The 26,654-nt window shown below is 39.1% G+C and overlaps 1 protein-coding gene across 5 annotated transcripts in view; it reads left to right on the forward strand.

Moving 5' to 3' along the window:
* The window catches only part of NRXN3 (neurexin 3), a 1,627,094-nt gene extending 1,602,069 nt beyond the window's left edge, over positions 1 to 25,025 (forward strand). For 3 of the 5 annotated variants that reach the window (XM_064486155.1, XM_064486156.1, XM_064486157.1), the window contains one exon: positions 21,631 to 25,025. In XM_064486155.1, coding sequence (XP_064342225.1) covers positions 21,631 to 22,556 — 926 coding nt within the window. In that variant the 3' untranslated portion in view covers positions 22,557 to 25,025. The remainder of the gene's footprint in view (positions 1 to 21,630) is intronic. The other 2 variants (XM_064486158.1, XM_064486160.1) reach the window with 1 other exon arrangement.
* Positions 25,026 to 26,654: the final 1,629 nt, after the last annotated feature.

A 26,654-nucleotide genomic window follows, 5' to 3' on the forward strand; every position in this document is an offset into this window, starting at 1 on the left:
TTTTGCCAAAGCTGGTATTCTAAGTTGATACTAGATAGTTGAAAATGACAATTAAAATCAAACTCAGAAAAGTTTCCATCCATTCCCAAAAGTACGCGGCCAGGATTTGCAGATTCAGATATCCTGTCCTCCTTTGGTACCTTTCTCTTCTCACACCCTAATTTCTTCAGAGGACAAACAGAATCATGCTAACTTTCCCAAAACACTGGGACTACCTTGTAGGCTCCATTTCCAAGGCAAGAGTATTCTCTTTGGGTCCACGACCAGGGTAACAAAATAGATCCCTCTTTTGAACCTGTCCTATGCAGTTGCCACTCATTGAGCTTTGTGAGTCTGTAGAATATTTCATTTGAAAATATTTTTCTCTTCATCATTAACAGTTTTCCTTTTAATTATATATAAGAATAAATATTAACATTACTCTTAGAATATTTGTTTTTTACTTTGAAAAAATTCAGCATCTGAAGATTTTGGTTTCTCCTTGCACATCCTTTAGGCCTCTGTTCTAAAATGTATGGCCACTTTTGCTCATGGGAAGCTCCTTTTTGGCAGAGCCTTTGCTTCTAGAGGGTGGAAATGTGATGTGTAGGGTGAATTGAATAGCTACATCTCAGATGACACAAATGAGGGGGTGAATGGAAGAAATTTGTGGCAACCAGTATAAGTATTCAAATTGGAATGTGGCCATTGTCCTGGGGTTCATATTTTTTCTCATAAGCAAAGTGGTTTGGGATTTGGTGTTGGCACAGGCAGTTAGGATTTCAGCACTAAACCACATCCCTGCACAGAGTGCATGGGTTTTGTGGTTGATGATCATAATGGTTACATAAGAAATTTGACAGTGACAGCAGGGGAACATCACCGTATCAGACTTACCCACTATTAGGAGGATGCATTTTAAATCCTGACATGCATGGAATCTGTGGATGGATACTTAATAGTCATTAAAATATACATAGTAAATTTCAATTAGTACTCAGTTCTCTGCATTTGATTTTCAAGTTCCCACAACTCTGCATCATTAGGGTAGAATCCTTTCTTGTAAGATTTCTTTAGAGTGTTATGTAGAGAAAATAGTTATTCTTCTCAAGAAAGTTCAGCTGGATGCCACTAACAGTTCAAAGAATTTGGACTAAAATGGCTCTGTGCACTGGAAGGAACCCATTGGCAAATGGCAAAGTAGTTGCTAGATGTGATCTATAGCTATTGTTTTTATAGCTCATGCATTGTCCACTCTGCCTTCCCAGTTGGCTTTCCTGCAGCAACCAGTTCCAAGTTTAAGACCACAGAGTCAGACTTGAGTGGTTCTCATTGAAACTCTTACCAGTTGACATCTGATGCACTTTAAGGTTGTTAAGGCCAAGAGCCCTTCTTCAGCTAGGAAATGTTACACTTTTAGTGTCATCCTGGCTTGTGAGAACATTCCATCTGCTATTCTGGACAACAAATAAAACTAGCCCATGCGACTTTTAAACTGTGCTTCTCAAAGTCTTTGTAGCTTTCTATGTAGCCACCAGTCACAATACAAGCTCTCCAACAGAGAAAGAACTATTGTAGCTTTAGAATGCAGATGGATAATTATTGTGATGCAGTCTCCGAAGACTTTGGATCGAGGGTTCCAGAAAACCTCCTATATCTGAACACTAACACAGCATGAAAAATAGAGACATAGAGCTTTCTAAAGCAATGAAATCAGTCCTGCCCAACACTTTCTTCTAGAAGCTGGAGTTGCAAGATTGAACATTGGTCATTGTTTTTGTCGTACCTAAAAAAAAAAAAAAAAATTCCCTGACCCACTAACTCCCATGCTGTCTCTTTTGGTCCATTGATCTATTGCTGCCTTTTTTCCATATAGGACCCTCCCAATGGCTAGTGTGCACAGTGGGAAATCGACTTTCAAACTTTCATCCTTGGATTAGTAGATGCCCTTCTTTCTCTGCTCAGTATTGCATGTATCCAAGAGGATACTCTCAGCACCTATCCTAGGATTTTGTCATCTCACTACAAGAAACACAGAAATTATTACCCCTTCCTAGGACCCACTAAGGAAGGAATGTTGTGATCAGGCAACTGACTTTTGATTCTTACAGGAAAAGACAACAGAGACCATAGGCGTCTATTGTGTAATGACATAGAGTTAGGTAAAGGTAAACTGTAACTATAGTCAGTTCAAAATATTTGAGAAATAATGTTATTGAGAAATAATATTATTGAATATTATTATTGAAAAGTTTGAGCTCCATTAACATTAGCACTTACCTTCCTTAAGTCATTGCTTCTTTCAAAAGATCATCTCATCTAACTTTTACATTTATAGGCTGCAAGTAATGGAAGTCCCAATTAACTTTTTTTTTTTTTTTTTTTTGAGGTGCAATTGTTTCGCAGTGCTCTGTTGGTTTTGGGTGTGTAGCAAGGTGATTCAGTTATAGGATGCTGAGGACAGTTCCCTGCGCTATTAAAAAAAAATTTACAGGCAATAAAATGGGGCTTAGAGAATTAAAATCAATTACTCAAGGTTACATAGCCACCAAGTAAGATTGCTTCCATGTTCTGCTTCCTAATGATATGTCTTCTCTAGGAAGGTCAGAAGAGCTTACTTTCTGGAAGCTTTGCTTGTTAGCAGGAGGTATAACCTGTGGGAAAAGAAGCAATAGCTTTCAATGGTACTTATCTCCCTGGTTTCTCTAGAAATGTATTGAATGGATACTCCCATTTCTTTCTCCTTCATGGCTTTATTCTCTGGACCACAATTAGCGGATGCCACTACTTGACAAATGTATTCTTTTTGTCATTTAATAGTTCTTTTATGTTACTTTTTGTAAACATATCAGAGAGAGTTATTCTCTAGAGACTTCTATGTAGTTAAGTCCTTGCTTTTAGATTCTCTCCATCTAAACTAGAGAAATAAAGTCTTAGGCGCCATCAGTTAAACAAATCTCTTCAAATATGAAGGCTCCTTAGAGGCTAAAATGCACATACACTTAACACCCAACATGTGATATCTTTTTGTCTTGATTTGTGCCCATTTGCTAGGTCCACAGGGTACACTGGAAATAACGTTGTATTTTTCAATAATTATTTATTGGGTACTTGTTATGTACCATGGTCACATTCCTTTAACTGCTCTCTTACTGTCTTTACCCACCAGGTCAGCACTGCTCCCAACCTTAAGTAGCAGTGGCCAAGGACAATTGTCCACAGTGTGCTGCTGTCACGTCTAAATATTGGCTGTCCTCTACAAACCTGAAAGGGAGAATAGGACTTACTGAGAGTAGTTACACATGCTGTTCATAAGAAGAGAGGTAACTTGCACGGGGTTATTGCATAGCCTGGGCAGGCCTTGCATTGCTCAACTCCGGGGGCTGCTAGTTGCATAAACTACAGTAGGAACTGCTTCCATCCCTGGAACTTGTGCAGTGTAGCAGCCCTAACTTTCAAGCAGACAGATGCATGCAGCAAAACAGTATGTTCTCTGCTTCTTGCTGAATGATGTTTTCAGGGAAATAAGGCACTCACCCTCATCTGCAAGGAAAATTTGGGTTGAGCCAAAACAAAACCAAAGACAAAGCTAGTATAATAAGAACAAAATGATTGATCTAAGTTTTCATGGTGCTGCTTCAGCCTGACTTCATAACTGGCTTTGCTTAGTGGTCTTGCCTGTCTGTTCTTTAAAGGAAGAGAGAAACTGGATCACTTCGCTCTACACCTGAAACTAACATTGTAAATCAACTATGCTTCAATCAAAAATAAGAATTAAAAATAAAAGAAAGAAAAAGGAAAAAAAGGAAGAGTGGTAATGACCTGTCACAATCAAAAAATTCTGCCTAACGTTCCAAATAATACGGATTTTCCTAGTGAGTTGTTTACATGAGGGCTAATATATTTAGGACCGACTAACTGAATAATAGATCGTAAAAAATTCAGCCTTAGTTTTTTTAGATAAGAGAGACCCAAAAAAGCCTAGTGCTAGGTTATATGATTTTGCAAAGACAATACTTAGCACTTGATGAGTTTTAAGGTTCAGCTTTCACTGCTATCCATCCATTTGAAAAAAAACAAATATGATCTTTTAGCTAATAGCATTGGGGAAAACATTACTATAGATTAATACTATGAAACAGGAATAAAATTAATGAGCAAACATTCTAATGGAGTCACTGCATGTGAGCACATTAAACTTCTGCATAAAAATAGAGATCGTAAGTGGGTTTCAGGGTTTCACTATGCTGACTTCCTTAATTAAATGTGGCACAATTGTTGAAGTTAAAATCTTTAAATTTCTCAAATCTCTTTTTTTAAGAGGTACCTCGTATGGTCATCATATGTAGCCTGAAAACTTAAAGATCAAGTAACATACTCATCTGAAACAGTACAAGAAAAACATATCGGGATCTGTTTACTATTACCATGGAGAAATAATTTGGACACCACAGTGAAAAAAAGATGACATAGTCTGGCCGAGGAGATATTAAAAGTGACCAGATGGCCGTTGGCACTTCTGTTTTTCAAAGCTGGCTATAATTCTTTTTTCACTTTGTAACACTAATTTGCAGCCATGCCAGTGTCTTGTCCTGGTCGTAACACCATGTCACTCTAATAGATGTGGTAGACTCCTTGGTTCTGAAAGGACACAGCCGGAAGCTAGTTCTTTTCTCTCATGGTTCTACCTGAGACAGTAAGAGTAGCATCTTCAGTGAGTGCAGAGGAAGCCATTTTTCTTCACACTTTAGAACAATTAGCAGAGCCTACCAGTTTGGGGTTTAAATGTAGAATAAAATAATAGGGTATGAAAAAAGAGCAATGTAATGAAATTCTCCAGCAATTGATTTATGGCACATTTTTGTATAGAGGCAATGATGGATTAGGATATAGCATGAAAGAAAACAGTATGGGACAGAGATATTTGGAGAGCGTTTGTAATTTGATAATTTGAGAAAATAGGAAAGGAATCGAACCATTTGGATGATTTTGATAGGTACTTACTAGGTAACAGAAACTTCTACCATGTTACATTGAGAATAGATAAAACCTCCCAAGGCATTTATTATGTGGTCCTAAAGTCCATGTATTAGTAACTGCTAAGTAGCTTTTGATGTGCCAGTAAGATAATTATTATTCTTATCACATTTCTGAAAGTATGTATATATATCTTTATATAAAATACTGGTATAGCTAGTATCTCCTTCAATTAATTCAACATCCAGTGAAGTTTATCTCCATTTTACAGATGAGAGAGGTTATGGCTTAATTCAAGGTCACAGAGAGTGGATCATAGTTGGGATTTAGTCCAGGTCTTTTGATTATGAGTTCAACCTGATTTTGCATAAAATCCCTTCAGGGAACTTTTTTGTAAAAATGCAGATATTCGGACACTGCCTATCATCCTGTCCCCACTACACCCAGCAGAGACTGTCTGAGCAGGTCTAGCTTAAATGACCTGAGACTGTGCACAAAAAAACCCTCAGAGCCCCTCTGAGTATCTCATTGTGTAATAATGATTTCAAAGGCATAAGAGTTTGAAATAACTCTGTAGAGATCCTAGGCTCTCCTGCAGAAGTTGTTTTTGTGTCTAAAGATTAGCTTGTTTCTAATTTCCCATACTCACTGAGCACTGAATATTCACAGCACCTGGTTTGGGGTGGCACTGTGGTTTGAAGTAAAACATAGAGGATTGGGTACAGTCACAGCTACTCAACTTCCTAGTTGTAGAACTTTGAGCAAATTAACTTCTTCCAGCCCAGGTTAACTGATATGTAAAGATGTAATTGTAATGATTAAGTGAAATCAAATATTTAAAGCACTTATTGCCATGTCTGGCAGAGAGCAAGTTCTCAATAACTCTTAAGAACATTTCCCTCCAGAAGTAGGCTTCTGATTAATTAGTGTTTTAACTATATAATTATAACTTATATTTCCTCTTTCCTCCTGTTTGCGAGGAAATCACTATGTCAACCACTTGATCAGATGCATTTGTCTCTAAGCATATATCTTTACTAATCTAGAGGTTCATGTGCATTGAGTTTTTGGAATGACTAGGAAATTTCTCATAACTCTGTCTCTATTCCACAGTAGTTCAGTTTACAAACATTAGAAATAATCTCATAATATGTGTCTTGCGCATGCAGGCATCTCTATAGTCTTCTCCTCTTTGATAAATCAGCTGCTTAAGGCTCAGCGCAGACACAGTCAGAGTCACATGATCATGACACATGATCTTGAGGTCAAGTGCATGAGTCTTGGACAAGCTTTTCACGTTGTTTACGTAGTACTAATTTTCATTGCGTACAAATGCCTTGGCGGTATTGATTTATGAACACTACATTCCTTGCAATGAAGGTGGATTTAGGGGGAAAGGAGGATGTTTTCAAGATATGGTGAATTTTACTGTAACGTGTCATCAAGTTCAGGTATTTTCCACGGACAACGTAGAGAACTCAAGGGCCCTGCCGAGAAGAGGCAGCAGGTTGGAATGCCCAGCAGCTCCCACCCAAAAAACCGCCAGCACAAAGAAAATGGTCAGAGTTCTGGTCTTAGTGACAGAGTAGATGAGCTTTTGTGGAAAACAGAAGCAAAATAAACCTTCCTGAATAATTTATGACTCTATAAACACGATCATGAAGTGTCAAGACCCCGCTGTGTTTGGGTGGTGCTGTCAGTGGCCGCAGGGCCACAGCAGGCGAAGATAACTGAGCACATTTCCACCACTCTGCTCACCATTCCTCCCACTGAGAATTTGTTTGGCCCGTTCCTTCCTATTGCCTGAAGACAAGCATCAAAGTCTGGCAGCTCTAGGCCTGAATATTGTGTTTATTTTATCTTTAGCTTTCACAACTGCAAAGGAAAGTCTGAGTTTTTAATAAACATCCCAGCACCAGTTTATGAAAGGGAGAATGCGTTACATAGTGATGTATTTTTCGTAAAGCTTTTTAAGCCAGCTGGGGATGAGAAGGTCCAATTTGCATTGGAACTAGAACTCAGGGAAATCCCATCTGGTTTAGAGGAGGGTAAAAGAAAATAAAACAGAATAGAGGATGCAAGACTTCAATAGTTAGTTTACAAAACATTTACCCGACGCCTCGTGTGGGAATAGCACCATGCTTGGAGCTATCGAGGACTGCAAGAGAGGGCAGTGGAGGGGTCTGCCTTTGCAAGGTGTTCTCAGGCTATTTGAGGCGTGGTTCCTTCAGTAAGCAGTGACTTCCTGGGTCCTTCCTGTGTGTCCAGCGCTGCTCTAAGGACAGTGGAGTGCTCTAAGACGAAGTCTCTGTCATCGAGGAGTTTCTATTCCGTAAAGGAATGGGCATGAATCAGCTAGTAAATACTATGCAGAGAATCATGAGGGAATGATCAATTAGTGAACAGGTATTTTACTGGGGAAGTCATGGAAGGCCTCTCGGAGGAAAGAAACTGGACCTGAACCATCAGAAGGAACAAGCTGGGCAAAGGGTGAGAAAAGGAGTGTTCTTGGAAGGGAAGCTAGAGAGTATGGCCAGAGCCTGAGACATCCTGGGTCAGCGGGAGCTGCAGGAGTGGTGGGCAGCTGGCAAGTCACAAGGGGCTTTCATAGTGGCTCACGATACAGATTTTTGGTTTGGAGAATTCTCCTTTTGAGGATCTTGATCTGTTTTCTATTGTACGCTTTTTAAAGGTCACTTTGGCTTCATAATGGAGAATGGATTTTAGGGAGCCAAGAGTGGAGATGGGAGATCCTCTGGGAGGTTCCTGCAGAGTCTAAGCAAGGAGTTGCGTGGCTTACTCTAGGACACGGGTGATGGCAAAGGAGGAGGGTAGATGTGTGAGGAGCCAAATTAGAGTCACCAGAGCTTCCTGGTACACTGGGGGTGTGGAGGGGTGCTGGGGTTGGGGCTCCACTATTATGAATAGTTAGGGGCTTGCTTGTCCACCTGGGTCAAACCCAAGAGATGGAAATCCTGGGGGAGGTGCAAGTTTATGAGGAGAGTAAAGTCCGAAGTTCTATTTTAGCTCTTTAGAATTGAGCACTCTTAGATACGGAGGTAGCAATGTGGAGCAGACCGTTGGATAGGGGTACTGGAATCTGAGAGAAGGTTTGAATTGGAAATCACAGTCATAAAGATGGTAAGTATTTATAGCCAAGGGGCAGGATGGGATCACCCAGAAAGTGAAGGCAGCCTAGGGCCGCACCGGGGGCCAGCCGAGTGCTGGAGAGATGAGGGGTCAGGACAGGAGGAGGAAAGCTGGAAAAATCTTGGGCTACTCAAGCCAGAGGAAGAAAGTACTTCGGACAGAGCCTTCACTTCTGGCTGGCTCACAGGTCACTCTTTACGTTAAGAAAATAAATCTTTCATATTACCTTCTGTCTTGGACTTTAATAGTATTACAAGGACCGAATAGTTTGCAAATAATGAGTTATATGCATATATTAGCCCTAAAAGTCCACAGAGAAGCAAGGCTAAGAGCAGGGGAGCAATTGCTGCCTTCGTGGCTTTGAGCCCTGTTTACACTTCTTCTTTCTCTTTGTTTCACCTCATCAGGATACTTAATGAAGATAACTCTTGATTAAATAAATCAGTACCAACAAGGATAACTTTTTAGAATCCCACCCACGTCACAGAGCAGAGAGCCAAGGGTTGCAAGCTGTTCTAATTTTGTAGTTAATTCAACAAATATGTACCAAAGACCTATGGTGTGCCCTGCCTGATGTCAGACGGATTAAAAAACACAAAATAAGCATAATGATTCAGCTTGTGCTTCAAGGGGCTTATAATGTCCTGAGTGAAGAAAGGCTTTCTTATGCTAATACCTGATTACCATTAAAACAAAATGAAAATAAGAATATTAATTCCTGGAAATTTCTTAATTGAGTTCTGCCTTTTTGTGTATCTTAACTAGTATTAACTCTTTTGAGAGAAAAGAGCTAAAATATGACCACAGCCCTCCATTTCCTCATGTCCTCATCTTACCCCACAGTTCCAGTGTCTGTGGGATATGTTTTTTCCAGGATTTAATGAGATTTCCACTATTGTCACCATCCTCTTTGGTCTCTTCAGTGGCGCCAAGTAGTGCTGGACTCATAGAATATAGTAACACGTTCTTGCATTTGAATTGAGTGTTCCATGTTTTCAAAGTAATTTGTACTTAAATTTACATAAACTTGTGAGCTAGAAAGGACAAGGCTTCATGATTCTATAAATGAGCAAGCTGAGGCTCGTGGGGTTGGAGTGAGGAATGAGTGACTTGTCTCAAGTCATGTGGTTTTGTAGAAGGTGTTCTTACGGAAACATATCTCAATGTGACCTCTCCACAGCTTCACTCTAACCCACAGAACAGTGAAAATAAGTACAGAATTGCGTGTAGAAATAACAAAAATTCACCACCCAAAGATGAACTAATCAAGCATTAAGAAACTTAGCAGTATTGGAGGGGTAGGGACCGAGGTTCAAAAGAGGCAGTGATGATGGCTACTTGGGTTGGGCTTTTTGAGGTTATTGTTTGTCTGATGCTGAAGCAGATACTCCAAGGATCACACTTGGAACAGCACTGACCTCAATTGTGTGGAATTCATTCTCCTCTGAATCTGCAGCCCTCATTTCATAGCTGATGCTGTCCTCTCAGCTTTGAGGAAAATAGCAACAAACTTTCGAAGAGCCCTTTAGAATTCATAAGCGCTTTCACATTCAAAGTCTCAGTTGTATAAACTTACGCTTTGAGGTAGGTTAATTGACCAGACATTACAATCTCCATATTAACACACGAGGAAACAAACTCAGGGAGATTAACTGACATTTTCAATGTCCTAACAAAATGGTGTAGTAGGCAGTGCCTCCAAGACTGGAACTCGATCTCCTGACTCTAAAATTCCTATCCCATGGATTAGATTTCAGGTACAAGGTGAGCCACTTTGGTGATGTAAGATTTTAATGCCTTTATGGAAGCTATAGGCTAGTGTGAGTGGAAAAAAAAAAAGCAAGCAATTAATGATATTCATTCATTCATCAGTTCATTCAATGAATGTTTGAGTGATTATTAGTATTCCAGTTGGTAGGGAAAATAAAGATTAAAAAGACTCTATTCTTGTCCTAAAATTGTTCGAGTCTAGCTGAGACTGAGAAGAAAACAAATTAAGTGCGGTGGGGTGTTGCATTCAGTAGGAGTCTGTACAGAGTGCAGTAGGTTCACAGAGGAGCACGGAGATTGTGGGACAGAATTACAGGCACAAGTTAAGGGTTACGTAAATATAGGTAAAGAAGTCATTAACTTAAGGTTCTTCCACATGTAAACATTCTATCTTACCAGTTTTGAAAATGTAATACTACCTTTTGTAATGTTTAATTCATTTTTATCTATCAGTTTAAATATGAAGAATTACTCTAAACTGGGCAAGCAGATCACTAATACAGAAATATAGTTCTGAGTAACAGGCTTGTTGGTGTTCTGGGCTCTCTTTTCCATCTTGGAGGTTTACTTTTTCCTCTTTCTCCCTATTTACTATAAATTAGGTATGAAAAATGTTTGAGAACAAACAATATATGAACTTTCTACTTGGGACATTTTTGTTCAGCATTAAAATATATATATATGTTAAACTTTTTTATTTGGAAACAAATACCATGTTTGAAGCAGTCTTCTTTCACTCCTTCTCTGAGCATCACCCCATCTGAGGAAAAGGTTGAGAGAAGTCAGAATATATGCAGGGCTCATTTTGTAACACAAATGACAGCCATCCTCACACTCCTAGGATTCCACATTCATGCATAGTGTCTCTGCTTTTCTTCTAAGCCAAACCATGATTCAGAACTGAGCCACTGATTCTCTCAGAAGATCCCCTCCCTTCATCCCACGGACATATAGAATTCAATGAAAAGGCTTTTGTGTAAATCATAGGAGGGACAGATGAGAAGATTTGTGTTAAACATATTTGATGGAGAATCCTGAAAATCCTCACTGGGTACTTTTTCTTTCTCAGCCTTCCCTGCTTACAGTGTTTCAAGTCTCTCCCTGGTGTTGCACTCAGACTCCCACGATGGTTGCCTCTTCCTACCTCTCCCCAATATTTTGGATGAGAAATTTAAAATATTTAATGTTATGCAAAATAATCCATGTATGCCTTCCTCTTGGACCTCACCTGTACACATGGAAGACGGTGCCCTTAACAAGCAGGACCCGCTCTTTGGGAGAGGTAGGATGGCACCTCGAGTTGCTTGAGTATTCTTTGGGCTTCTCAGGCACAATTCCAAGCCGTTTAGAAACATATTTCTTGGAAACAAGTGCACTTTCCAAGATGAATTCTGAGTAATCCCATCGTATTGCATTTGATATTTTTAAAAGTCTGATTTTTGTAGTTAGACAGGGTTATTTGGACATAGTGGGGTAAAAATGGTCGCATCAAAATACGTTGTTTCAAGTCAAATTATTGTGTTATTTGTTCCCAATGGCAATTATTACCCCAAAGTATTCTTTTTTTTAACATTTTTTATTGATTTATAATCATTTTAACCCCAAAGTATTCTTAACGCTCAGTAGAGGCATAGATGCAGAACCATGTGGTTGCTGGTAATAAAAACCTAGTAGAGATATGTAGCGAAAGATGAAAATGAAGCTGTAGCAAGATTATGTGCTGCTAGCAATATTATTTCTTGTCTTATATTAGAAATCAAACAAGATTTGTGTATATTAACTGGTGGTTGACTTATAAAAATGTGTATGCACAGATATAGTGCTATGTTGGCTTCATTTGAAACTGTGGCTTCCGTGGGTTTAAAAAATACTTGCGTTATTTTATTTGCAAAGTGACAACCATAAATTTTAGTATCCTCAATTGTTTAAACCAGTGATTTCCATAAAAGTAAGTGGTGTCCTACTCGTATGAGTTTTAAAACAAGCAATTTTGAAATAGGTAAATTACTTAGTAGAAACCTTAGGAGACTCAAATTGCTGATAAATCTTCCTCAGAACACCTCTTATTATCCGGGAGTATATATACACTGGATGTATCTTATTCTTTAAGTCTCACCCTTAGAACACTTATGTTTCCTACTTTAGAAAATTGCCTATGAAACAAAAATATCCCATATGAATACTATTCAAGCTAACTTTGCTCTACACAAGTAATTTGATGCCTTGTGAGGCCATATAAACATTTATAGAGTCTTCTTGTACAATAAAATTCAATGTTAAAAGTATAATTATTCAAAAAAATTCAACTAAACGGTAACAAGGGTTTTTCTTTTCCTATATTATTGGGATTTTTTTTCCTCCTCCTAAAGCTTCCCAGCTGCCCTTTGTGAAGTTCCTAGACTAATGATTACCATTATAAAACCAGAGACTAAAAATCTTGGTACGGACTGACCCATGGGGACACATTCATTATTTTAAAATAAAATAATAAAAGGGGCGTCCCATAGGGGACAAAAGTCTGACTCATCCTCACAATTTATTCTATTCGTCAAACTTACCCAAAAAATTTCTTAGGAGTGGTTGGAATTGGCTGTCAGAATCAGGTGCTCTCAAGTGTCTTACCTTTGTGGTTTGCCTACCCGGGTTTCCCAGTCCTTGGTTGAACATTAATGCTCTCACAGGGAGAAAATATTTACTATGACTCTCGTGATCTCTTCCAGTAGAGGCTGAGGCCATTTCTAAAACGTCCTTCCTCTTGTCCCTTCTTCATACACACACACACACACCACACACATACACATACACACACACACATACACACACCACACACACCACACACATACACACACACACACACTCTCTCTCTTTTCTCCTTTCCTCTACGTAAAGTGAGTGGAGTATTTTGTTTTCCAGATGTTCTCTGGAAGACTGACACGGTTTCCCCAATGTAATTCAAATAAACTGTACCCATTTCCTGAATATCTTGTGGTTTACTGCCACTGTGCCACTGTGTTCTTTAAGTGGAAGAGTGAAGAGGGATTTTGCCCCTATTACTTAAAAAAAAAAAAGCAGCTATTTCCCCATTTATCAGGTTCATTTGATTAACACCCTTCTCACCCATGGTGCCCTGCCAGTTTGGCCAAGCCTGAGAACACATAAGAAGCAGCATTAATTATAACCCCTCTGTGTCTTACAGAATGTGCTTTCTGAGGCTATGAATGAATATGGGCTAAGTTTCCTAGAGCAGAACACATGAACCCACATGTATTTTTACCTCAATTCCTGCCACTACAGGCTTTACTTCAACCCCCAACACACGTACACGTATACATGCACACGCTTACAAGAACAGAATTGGCAAGAATCCCCGGGATGCCCTTTGCCCCTACTGGAAAGGCATGAAACTAAATCCAGTACCTTCCTCCTACTCCCAAATTGGTTTTTGTCTTGCTGACCTCTTCCCAACCCTAGCTTGCTGTTCTGTTTTTCTATTTTCCCTAAATGCAACTTACTTTAAGCATGTATTAACTTGATTAATATTCCTACAGTTAAAGGATGATAGACAATTACCCATTTGTCAGTCTGAGCCTCTTTCTTCTCTCTTAAATGTCTCCTTATGACGTACATCCAGACTGCACGCCCTTTTTATTTTTTTAAAAGATGCAAAACTGAAACAAAAGCATTTTTAAAGGAAATGCAAAATTTATTTTTCAAGAAAACACGAAATTTGTTTTTAATGTTGGCTATCACCAAAAGGGGAATCAATAAGCCAGAAAATATAAAGCAAAAAAAAAAAAAAAAAGTGTCCCCTGACTGCTCTGTCTGTGCCGGCTCAGCGTGTGCATCTGGTTGTTCATCTCTGAAAGTGTGTGGAATACTTTCTTCTTTAAATTATTTTTTGTTCTTTGCTCCCTTCTTGTTTGGGAATTAAGTGCTTTTTGTATTATATCCATCTATCTATCTATCTATATCAATGTGTTTCTTTTTAATTGCTAGATCTTTAGATTTGGTTTTACCCAAAACTGTGGCAAAAAAAAAAAAGTTATGAATTGTTTTCTGCAATTTTTCCCCACTCCCTCTTTAAATGTGGAACAACTTCAGCTGCAGCATCCCCACATCCACATCTCTTAAATAAGCCCAGTCTCACCTAGAGTCATGTGCTCAATGGGTGGCACGGGGAAGGTGGGTGACGTCATTCAGACAGTAGCCTTTCTATAGAGGGAAGTAATGAATGACCCAGCAAGCGGGCTCCCTACACGGCTATGCCTTTCAGTCCCCTCTGAGGATCTTTCACACCCCCCACCACACACAACTCGAGATGGGGCTGTGTGGCTGCCGATGAAGTTGTTCAACCTGAATGCATAAATCTAGTCTCCTTGTTTTTGCTTTTAACCTTTGGATCATTATTATGAATATTACTATTATTATTTTATGTATTTTGGCTATTTTTAGTACAGAAAAAAAGTTTAACTGTTTTTATTATTTGAAAATCTTTAATGAAAACTGTCATGATTTTTGGAGTAAATTGCATGTTGAAGAAGTTGCAGCTTAGGGTGTGTGAGATTGTCAGTGTTAGAGTTCTGTTCTTTATTTCTGTAGATGGGCATGTGTAGGCTCATTTGTTTTTGTATATTGCCCATCCCTTCCTTACAGCCAGAAGCTCTAATGCAGCTAGATCACTCCGCGCCGCCCTTACATGGACATGGCGACTCACTTACACATTTACTCCCATCATCTTCATCTCCTGTGTCGTACACTCATAGATATGACCCTTCCCCTTCCGCATCTCTCCCTCCCAACCCCCTCCTTTCTCTAGCATTGTTCAAATCTATGTGCTGTCATCCATCCCCTTAAATTAAAGAGTCTAAAACTTGTCAAAAAGACAAACAAATGTACAATTACATCTATATCTGAGAACCTCTAATAATGCAGAAATTCATTCAAAACCCTCTAGATTGATAGATTTTTTTAAAGGCAAATTATAAAATTAAACAGGTTTTTTAAAAAAATTTTTTTTCAACCATTGCAATCAGAATTATTGCAAATTCAAAACTGATGCCCTCCCCAGCCCCTCAAAGTAAAAAAATTGTTAAAGTGCAGATTTTTTTTCTTTTCATGTTATGTGGTGTGGATGTATGTGTTGTTGCCTCCCTGTATCATCCTCTGTTGTAAATTATTATATTTGAAAAATTAGACATTTTGCTCAAAAGTTCTTAAAGAAATGACAACAACAACAAAAAAGCAAGTTACAAGAATGTGGCAATTCTATTTGTCCAAGAGCATTCTTACACAACTTTCTTTTGTAAATTTTTCTTTCATGCCAAAAAACATGCGGGCAATTTGTTGATGTAAGTTGACTATAAATTAATACAGTATGTTTTTTTTAATTTAAATTATTTTGTCTGTATGGATATGATTTCTTTCTTTGTTTTTTTCTAAAGCAGCCTCTTATTTGTTTGCTTTTACTTTTCTTTGTGTCCTTATATTGTGAATGCCTCGTTAATGTTATCTGCTCCTTCCCTCCAGCTTACTTTGGCCCTGACGTTGATTTTATTTCCTACTACATGATTTTGAAGACAGTATTACGTATTTTATTTCATTTATGTCTGTTTGCTTAATTTTCACTGTTATGTTTTGTGCTGATTTGCTACTAATAATCAATGTGAATTCTACTCTTGGTTGAAGGGTGTGGGTAAATGGCTCTTACCATCTGAAGGAAGCCTGGCCTCTTTGCCTGAACCAACTTTTAAAGCCTTGAATGTAATGGTAGGCTCTACAGTGGGATATGAAATTGGATGCAACCTATGGGAGGCCTGTCCCTGAAAAGAAAATTAGTGCACTCCAAGTGTTATCAGTGGTAATTACATCCTAATTTAACGGCTTAGAAAGCATTCAGGGAAATCAGCCCTTTATTTTCCTTCGGCAAAGGGGAAATAAGGTACTCTCAAGTGACTATGGTAGAGTTTGGTTATCCAGGATTAAAGTATCACCATCACCACAAACTATAAAATCAGTTTTACTGAAAATAAAGACACCAAGAATCCCAAGTGTTTTAGACCATTGTCCTATAACGTGGTGCCTTCCGATGTACAGAACTACTGGTGAAAGCACACAGGTGCGCGCGCGCGCACACACGCACGCACACACACACACACACACACACACACACACAGAGTAGGCGTCCAGTTCTCTCTCTCCCTTCTGCCCCTCTCTCCTCTTCTTCTCTTTCCTTGTCCCTTTCTATTACTGGTTGCCATTTCTCTCAAGGATTTAATCAGGTAAGCTTTAAAAGAACCCTAAGATCCTCCCAAGAAGAAGCATGGTGATTTTCACATCTAAAGTTTTACTAGGAAACCTTTCAGGTGGGTATTGCCATTCTGTGTGACTCTGTGGTGACGCTGTACCTTTACCTCAAAGGCATTTGGCTCAGGATTGCCTCATGTGCCTCTGGAAACAGAAGATTGGCAAGAAGTGCTATACAATTTTTAAATAAAGAGGTTACTTGCTTCACTTTAATTTTAGATATTAGCATTATCTGAAACTGTTTTAGAAATATGAAACCGAAGGGTGGATAAGGAACACGTTTCCAACTGAGAAGCTTTAATGAATTGGCTTTATCTGCCTTGATTTACATTATATTGTTTGGCACGTTGGAAGATATTTTGGGTTTAAAACTAAGAACCTCCTGAATGGAGTGTTATTTTATCTGACTGAATTGAAAGCTTTTATTTTTGTTGAGGATGCTATCCATAAATCAGTTTAATAAAAGGCTAGTCATTTGTTTTAAATGCAGGCTCTTATGACTTTAGGCTTGTTGCTTCTGTGAATACTTTGGTAAGCATAGACATCTGGTGATGACTGACTCCATGGTCTTTGGGCAGTGGAAAAAAAAATTATCAGCTGCTCCAGCATTTCTGAGGAAAGTCACTTTTGATTAATCCAAATAAACATAGTCTTAAATAGCCTCCCACACTCTAAGTTATTTCTAGAAAGGATCTAATAGTGGGAAAATTACATTTCACCTCCTTATCTCAAGTAATGTGTGCCCTTGGACTCCCCCAAGACACTAGAAGTCACGTCTCCCACCATCTTGAGCCTCAAGGCCCGCTGGGGGTTGAATCTTCCACCATCCTGGTGTTAATTGCTGTATTATTCCTTGAATGGCTGTGCCCTGCCCCCTTCCTTCCTGTCTCAATCTTACCTGAACATATATTGAAAACAGAATCTGTAGCCTTTTAGACTCAAACCCATTTCAGATAAACTAGGGGGAAAAAATGTCCTACCTAGAGATTCTCATTTCATTAAAATGTTAATTTAAAGTTGAGCCCCTTTGAGACACTTGTGTTTTTCTGGTGTCTTCCTCCCAGGGACTTGCTGTATCTGTCCATGAGTATTTTTTCTGAGGATGAACGAAGAACAATTTCACGGTTACAAGCTTCCGGATATGTATGTGTTGCACGTAGACACTTCTGTGGCACCAGATAACTAAATGATTGTCACTTAGTAACTAATTTAGTGGTGAAAAGATGATTTCTCTTCATTGTATGTGAACTTCTCAGCAGAGAATTAGACAAGAATTCAAATAAGAGAGGAGGTAAAGAGCCTAAATATAGACAAAAAAAATTCAAGGAATTGGAGCATGGTGACCTCCCCCAGAGTCTTGCTGTCGGTGTCATTGTTTTTCGTATTTTTGTGACTCCTTAGACTCACGAATCTCCAGAGAGGCAAAGGTTGCAGCCACACTGAAACTCCATCCTGCTCTTCTTGTTTTTTGAGATGACCCACTACATCACCATCACCTACAACATTCTCACAGCTCAGAAGAGTTCTATTAAATTTTTAATACACTGTCTTTTTCGGTGGCAGAGAACCCCTTGTGCTGAATATCAGCCCTAGACACATGAATTATATATCTATAAATACACTCATAAAGCCAAAAAGCAGGGCAGCCTTCAGGGCTAAAATAGACCTTTTATATCCCTGGTGATCTCTCTGGTTTAAAGAAAAGCACAACCCTGTCAAGAAAGGGTATATATTCCTGATTTAAAATGCTAACTTTAAGGAATACAGATAGTTCTTATTCCAAACCAAAGAAAAATTCTGGGGATGGAATAGTAAAATTAGAGTTTTGATGGATTACAGGTTTTGCATCTCTCTGCCTCTTATGACTTTAGGCTTGCTGTTTCTGTGAATACCTTGTTAAGCATAGACATCTGGTGATCACTGACTCCATGGCCTTTGGGCAGTAGGGAAAAAAAATTATCAGCTGCTCCAGCATTTCTGAGGAAAGTCACTTTTGATTAATCCAAATAAACATAGTCTTAAATAGCCTCCCACACTGTAAGTTATTTCTAGTAAGGATCTAATAGTGGGAGAATTACATTTCACCTCCTTATCTAAAGTAATGTGTGCCCTTGGACTCCCCCAAGACACTAGAATCGCCCTAAATCTTAAAAATGGATTTTGATATTAAGATGGTTTATACGCCCCAACTTACACACCTGCCCCAGCAACGTCACATTTACAATCATCTCAAGTTTCCCACCTATTTTCACTAAAATTCCCCTGTGTAACACCAGCTCCTGCATCCCAGAGGACTCTCTTTTAAACTAAAGACATTCTTCTAATTCCTTGAGATACCAGGAAAAGGGAGTTATGAAAGTTTCTACCATTTCATTGTTTAATAAGACCAGAATTTGGGCTCATAGTTCCCTGACCAGGGGTGGGGTGGGGCATGATTTATCATTTTTATCCCTGCTGCCAGGATTAATAACAAAATGGCAAAGGAAATTGAAGATTAGCAGCGTTAACAGATTCTGGTATTTAACTCTGCAATAGCGCACCCATCATTTTAGTTCTGAAATAAGCTGTCATCCTTTCACTTAGGGGCTCACCAACCTTTTAGAAGCTCTTCGTAAATTAGTGAGATCCAGTCCCTCTTTCCAACCACTATGAAAAAGATGATTTTTTACTTTTTTTTTTTCCTGCGCCAAGAGAGATGCTCACATTAGGGTGTTGAATGAGAAGAGAACGGCAAAGGAAAGTGGGAGTGATTCAACGGCAGAGTGAGCAGTTTGTAGAGTCTGTAGATTTTTTTCACAACAAAGACAACTGTGGAAGCTTTAGCTGGGATTGAAAAGAGAGTGAAAAAAAAAAAAAAAGAAAACAGGCAAATGTGAAACTCCAGTTGGGTGTCACAGATGGTACGCTAACATTGTGAATGAATGCCACTCTGCAGTCACGAAGACAGTGCTCTTAATGTCACTTAAAGGGACGCTAGCATCCTACTTCACAATTGGCCTTTATATTTAAGTTATTTGTGCCAGGGCTTTGCCTCCCAACAAATCAGTCATTCCTGTCCCTCTTCCCAGTTTCCTCTCTGCTTAACATATGTTGGGTCGGTGTTTATCATCTCCCTAAGGAACAAATCACTCTCGGTACATGCGTCAGGGAAAGAACACACCTGCTAAACCTTTGTTCTAGGAGAGGTGGGTAAAAAAAAACCCTGTCTTGTTCTCTGAAGGAAAACAAAATCATCCCTGAGCAACCCCTAGGGTCCCTTTAAACATGGGCCTTCACTCCTGTCTCCCTACTCTCTTTTCTTACACAAACACGCCTTCTTCTGTGTATCATCTTCAACATAACACTCAGGGCCTCCCCAACCAGAGGAATAAGGAGAAACGGTCCCTCAGGGTTAGTTCCAGGACTGGCTTACCTTTAGGACCTGTGTTCCAAATCCCAGTTATAAAAACTAGCAAAAGTGTGTAAATTGTGCATTAAATAAGTAGCAAGCCCTATAAAGTATATATGTTGACAATGTGGAAAATGGGCATGCGAGTCCAGTAAAACAAGTCTGAAGCTTCGTCAGATCTGCCAAAATCAGTTTGCTGGATAGTTTCAGACTCTGAGCACTAGAAGAGAAGCTTGGGGTTTAGAGCACAGAGCAAAATATCATCTTGAGATTCTCAGGAAGGTTCTTATTTTATTAGTAACACCACTGGGTAGGCGGGGGATGACGGTACAATGCTCCACGGTCCCTTCCCTTCCTAAAGATACCTACTATGGACATTACTGCCACCCTCACGACTCCAGTTCTCTCTGCAGAGAATAAAGGATTTGATGTGGACACAAGCAGGTTTTCTTAGGTGTGCAGGCGCTTTCTTCTCAGGAGGACTTTTTCTTAGCACACCTGAAACCTAGGAAGTTTAGCTATGGCAGCTCAGAAAGACTTCAGCCGTGGTATCATACCAGCATCTCAGCCGTCTGACCAACGGCGGCAGGGAACCATCATGCCACACCTGCCGGAGGGCTTTTAAAAAACAATAGTTGGAATAATTTTTTTAGTAAAGTTAATAAAGAGACATGAACTGTGCCCTCTTGAGATTCTTTCTCTGTTTGAAAAATGCCATTGTAACGAGACACAGAGGAGACCTTGAGGGATAAATTGGGAGTTTGGGATTTGCAGATACTAAGTACAGTATATAAAACAGATAAGCAGCAAGGTCCTACTGCATAGCACAGGGATCCATATTCTTGTAGTAACCTATCATGAAAAATAATATATGTGTGTGTGTGTGTGTAGAGCTGAATCACTATGCTGTACACCAGAGACTAACACAACATTGTAAATAAACTATAATTTAAAAAAACCAAAACAAAAAGAAGAGACCTTGGTTATCTTGCTTCTGTACATGAGTAATGCGTTTGCCCTACAATTAGGTGAGTAACATTCACCACAGGATATCTGCGGTAGCCGTGATTTTCAAGGCACTGTGTGTGGTTCAGTGAACTATTCTGAACTTCCTTTCCTGCCCTGGTCGTAGCATGTTTATAAATGCAGTAACTAGGGTCTGTGGGTAAACTGATAAATCTCATCCACTGCAATTAAGGATCACTGATTTAAAAAAACTCAATTTGCTATCTCTACATTTCTGGATCTAAAAGTGAGTTTCCAGTAAGTCATGGGTATGCAGGCCGGGTATTTTTAAAATCTAGTGTTCAGCTCAGCATATATTACAGACATCATAAAAGCAGTGTCTAAACATAATATTGGACCAGGGCAAAGCAAGTTGTTCTTTTATAGTCAGGGGAGTTTCTGGAAAAGCCTAGTCAAAATGGGTGTGTTAAATGAACCTTTTCAACCTCTTGGAAGTTCCCCTTACTTAGAATACAGTAAATGAAGACTACACTTGATAAATGAGAAATAAAAGGCAGTGACTTCAAGTACTGAAGGTGAGGTCTTTGGGTTCCCTGATCTTGATCTCAGTGATCTGAAGAATTCCCACCCCTATGGGAGAAAATGCGTAGAAACCCAAGAAGAAGAATAAAGAAGTGCTGTGGTTCACAGATTAATCACATGCATGTGTGCGTGAACACACACGCACGCACGCGCACACACACACATCACACAGCTTCAATCGTCAGTATTAGCAGTGGTGTCATTGAATGTCATCATCCCACAAGCAGATCCTGGGAACAGCCTATTTGAATGCTATCAAAATAATTACTTGAGAGTATCTTTAAAAATCTAAGCCCCCAATCTAAGGATTTTGGGTTTTGGTGGCAAGAGGCATATGACGGGCTCTAAGTCAGCCTAGCATGGTTAGACTACACGTAGAGAGGATCTGTATGTGGATCCAAGTCGTTTTATGATTTCTGAGGCGCACCTGTGAACGACCTTCACTGAGCGTGCCTGTGAATTGTGTTTTTCTGTGAATATACTAATTCTGTTTTTCTCTCTCTTTTCAATCCCAGGAGGTGAACTAGTTATCCCTCTTCTTGTAGAAGACCCTTTAGCTACCCCTCCTATTGCTACTCGTGCACCTTCCATTACACTCCCCCCTACCTTCCGCCCCCTCCTCACCATTATTGAGACCACCAAAGATTCCCTGTCCATGACCTCTGAGGCGGGGTTACCTTGCTTGTCGGACCAAGGCAGCGATGGTTGTGATGATGATGGCTTGGTGATATCTGGGTATGGCTCAGGGGAAACCTTTGACTCTAACCTGCCCCCTACTGATGATGAAGATTTTTACACCACCTTCTCCTTGGTAACAGATAAGAGTCTTTCCACTTCAATCTTCGAAGGTGGCTACAAAGCACATGCGCCCAAGTGGGAATCCAAGGACTTTAGACCTAACAAAGTCTCCGAAACTAGTAGGACTACTACCACATCTTTGTCCCCTGAGCTGATCCGCTTCACAGCTTCCTCCTCGTCTGGGATGGTACCCAAATTGCCAGCTGGCAAAATGAATAACCGTGATCTCAAACCCCAGCCTGATATAGTCTTGCTTCCGTTGCCCACTGCCTATGAGCTAGACAGCACCAAACTGAAGAGCCCACTAATTACTTCCCCCATGTTCCGTAATGTGCCCACAGCAAACCCCACGGAGCCGGGAGTCAGACGGGTTCCGGGGGCCTCAGAGGTGATCCGGGAGTCCAGCAGTACAACAGGGATGGTCGTCGGCATTGTGGCTGCTGCCGCCCTCTGCATCTTGATCCTCCTGTACGCCATGTACAAGTACAGGAACAGGGACGAGGGGTCCTATCAAGTGGACGAGACGCGGAACTACATCAGCAACTCGGCCCAGAGCAACGGCACGCTCATCAAGGAGAAGCAGCAGAGCTCGAAGAGCGGCCACAAGAAACAGAAAAACAAGGACAAAGAGTATTACGTGTAAAAACGACACCGCCAACAATACGTGAATTGAAAACACTGAGATATTTATTCATACAGATATAAATCCTGGGAACAAACGAGATTTGACAGATGTCAGAACTGTTATAACTATGAGATGGGGTGTACCATGACTCTGGTGGGGAAAATCATTTTTAAAAGAACACACACAAAGATGTACCTACCTGTAAAGTTCAGTCATGGCTGCTTGGATTCAGTCATCGCCCGGAGACAGAAAGTTCTTTCTGCCCTGCTGTATCATAAAGCACACACTTTGCGCCCTGGAGCACTAGCAGGTGGCTCCCCTACTTTCACAGACTTGGAAGCTTCCTTCTCTTGAGGACCTTTCACCCAAGGTAGAAGACTTTATGGCTTACTTGTTCCATGACTCCAAGTGAGTCTGTAATGATGTTTGTGAAGCTTGACTGTAACAATGTTTTTTTTTTTCTTTTGGTTTAATTATGTAAAAAACAAAAACAGAAAAAAAAAGAAAAAATTTAAAAACAAACAAAAAATCCCACTCTTATCTGGTTCTGGCCAGTGTGCGTGTAAATTTTCAAGATCTGAGGGGAAAAATGGCTTTTGGGTTTTGGTTTATTTTTTGAGAAAAACTGGACATAAGTTAAGAAGGGAAAAAAAAAACCTCAGAAAACAAAAGTAAGAGAGACTATTGCCATATGAACTCAAAAGCTACCATGGTGTTCACTCTACATATCAGGTTGTGGTGGTTCTAGAATCTATTGTTTGTTTCCTATACGATGCTTTGCTGAACACATAGCAAAATCCTGTGATGGATGGTCATATTGATTTGAAAAGCTGGTCCTTCAGGATCGAATTCCAGAATGTGCCACCCAAGCCCTGAAAAAAATGGGATGAGGGCTGGTTTTATCAGAACTATTGGCTTTACTTAACAATATTGTTCCTGTCCATGAGCCCAGCCAAATTGTGGTAAAGGAAAAAGCCCCATGAATGAGAACAGAGCCTTTCCTAGGGAAGGGGAAGGGGTGGGTGGGCTGGATCTGTGACTGATTGAAATGCATGCAAATAGAAAAGACAAAACAAAAAGTCTGTTAATCAAAACAGATAATAAGGGAGTTCAACTTCTGATGGAACCACAAAAGGTCACACAAGCCAAACATGGCATAACAGAGTGCAGAATTCATAGTTCTTCCCCCACCCCCAACGTGATAATGTCTTTCATAGTGGTTTGGTTTAATTTTGTAGCCTCACATTTATGGAGAACTCTGTCGTTCCATTTGCTCACGTCTCCCTTCACCCATCTTTTCTAAAAGTAAATAAATAAATAATAAATGAATAAAGCTGCTGTGACACACACAAAAAATGGAATTTAATAGTATAATATATATAAATAAATATATATACAGATATATTTATCATGGTATGTTTGATGGGATGACTGAAACAGGAAAACTGTAAAAATCTTGACGTGGAATGAGAATGTTGTTTTAAAAGAAAATAACAAAACAACAAAAAAGTTAACCTTAAAATGTGAAGAAAGTGTGAGTTTTCATTTTGTCACAGTTACCTGTGTCAAAGAGAATAAAAAAAATCTTCTCAGATTTTGTTTACATATTTTACTACATTTTGCTGGTATAATTCCTTAGCCACCTGTGTACAGACTGCTTTGAGAACTGTTCTTTCCTTTCTCTTTGTTGATTTCAGTTTGTTTGGTTTCTGTTCCAGTTGTCTTTCTTTTCGAAAAGAGGGAACAAATGTACAGAAAAACAATAAACTGGTTGTGTGGCCATACCTATCCCCAAAGCAAGAGACAAAGCAAGACAGATATCCACACAAAAACGAAATGTGTCCTCTGGAGGGTCAGATACATACGATTTCTTTTGTACAGATGAAAAGCAATCAGCTGTTTAGATTTAGAAATCGACTCTTGCTGGTCCTTGTAAGTTGCATGAATATTTGACTTTGAAAAAATAAAGACATGGGGCAAAAAGCGCAACTTAAGCAATGGTAGCCTTTACTAATGTGTACGGAAAGAAGTGTTCCTCATTATCTGATATTTCAATGTGTTAAGAGTTTTGGATTTTTTCCTTTTTGTTGTCACTGAAAAAGAAAGGATTATGAAGTGGTATCGAAGCACGACATTAGATAACCTACATGGCCCGACCTATATGAAGTTGATGATATCTCGATGTCTGTGAAAGATTGCTGTTCTTGGAGTCTTGAGGTCTTGTGAACTGATTTCCTGCTCTCTTTCTTTACATTTTTTTATTCGAGTAAAAATACATTTGTTATCTTCCTTTCAGTGTAAGCTTCTATTTGGACAATTTTATGGGAACATGTGCATTCTGTATGTGAGCTTCTATCATATTCCTGTTGTTTTATGAACAGACTCTTTAAGGAATTTATTTTACAATGTTGTGAAGTTACTGCTTTTCCTTTTTTCTTTTCTCTTTTATTTCATATTTGCATTTTCGTTCAAGGATATGCTTAGCAATAAAATGTTCTTCCCAAAACTTTGTATGATGATGCATTTTTACTTTCGAAACATTGGTAAAAGATCAGTCTAAATATGTCATATTGTATTAAAAGCCAAGTAAGCTACGACCAGGTTCATGTAAAATAAAATATTATGACCTGTTACTAATTATTTATGTAAATTTATCAAAAATGGCATATTTGGGGGCTAAACGAATATTTTCTGTCAACTGAGGCATTATTATTTAGATTGCTGTGATAGAGTAGCCAGGAGGGAAAACAGGTTTTGGAGCAGGTAAGATCACAGAAGTATTGTATTCTGAAAGAGGTCATTGGATACTCTATTTTTAAAGTTTTGGGGAATTTTAAGTATTTGCTGTAAGTCAACAAAGTTTCAACAGTTTTCTAGAACCATATTCATGTTTGGAGCACTGGAAAGCTTTAGATGCCTTCTTTTCCAAGCCTCCCTCCACACTGAAATGTTTTAGAAAAGCACTAAATCCAAAATCCAGATTTAAATGAGTGCTTAAATTTTAACAGCTTCTTTTTAGATTTTCAGACTGTAAGATTCTGCAAACACTCATAGCTGGAAACTTTCTCTTATCTTAGATGTCCTTGATATGCTGGTTCCTTAAGCACTTGCCTACTTTGCCAGTTGGATAATCCATCACAATACTCTCCATTTTTCACCATGATCTAGAAATGTGGATTAACCGAACACCTGTACTCTAGCCATATGTTGGTTACCGGTTTTTTTTTTTTTAAAGAGTTATAATTAAAAACATAAAACAAATATAATTGAACCCTGTTCTTTCCAATTTCTTTAGTGGAATGGTTATGCTATTAACTATCATGGGAATGAAAAAAAAAATGAGGCTCAATGATGTCAAAGTACGAAAAGTTCCCTTTTTGATCCTTGTCTCAGATAATTTACATAAATTAGAGCAACTGTTAATTGATGCCCATGATGTGCCAAGTACTGTTATGTGATTTTGCTTATGTAGTCTGTTTAATCGTTGAGTGGGAGATAGTATTTTCCTTATCTTAAACGTGAAGAAACAGACACAAAGAGCTTAAGGACAACTAGGCTAGTACATTTATGGCCATGTTAAAAGTGAGGCCTTGCTGACCTGGATGTCAGTGGGATGTAATGAAAAGGATATAGGCACTGAGGCTAGACGGAGCTGAGTTGAACCCTAGCTGGATTAATCACTGTGTACAGGCAAATTTCACAATCTCTCTAAGATATGGCTCCCTCATTTGAAAAATATGACATCTCCATGACCTTGCCTTGCAGTATAGTTTGGTGGGAAAAAAACACAATATAAAGTGTTTTCATTGTGATGGATATAGAATCGGGGCTCAACAAGGTTAGTCTCCTTCCTGTGCTATTCACTACACAATAGCTGCCTTTTGGAGCTAGAAATTCTACAATGCAAAGCAACTTACTTAGTAATTGTCAAGAAATGTTACCAATTCATGACTTGGGTTTAATAGTTATAACTGATAAAACTAGTATTTTTCCAACCATATACTTTGATTGCAAGCATGATTACAACTAGTAAACATGTGGCATTGACATCTGGTAGCATAAATCTGTCTGATGGCATATTTTAAGCAAGTGGCCAAAAGTTGGGATAAGTAAAGG

This window comes from Camelus dromedarius, chromosome 5, assembly GCF_036321535.1.
Source record: "Camelus dromedarius isolate mCamDro1 chromosome 5, mCamDro1.pat, whole genome shotgun sequence".
NCBI lineage: Eukaryota > Metazoa > Chordata > Mammalia > Artiodactyla > Camelidae > Camelus > Camelus dromedarius.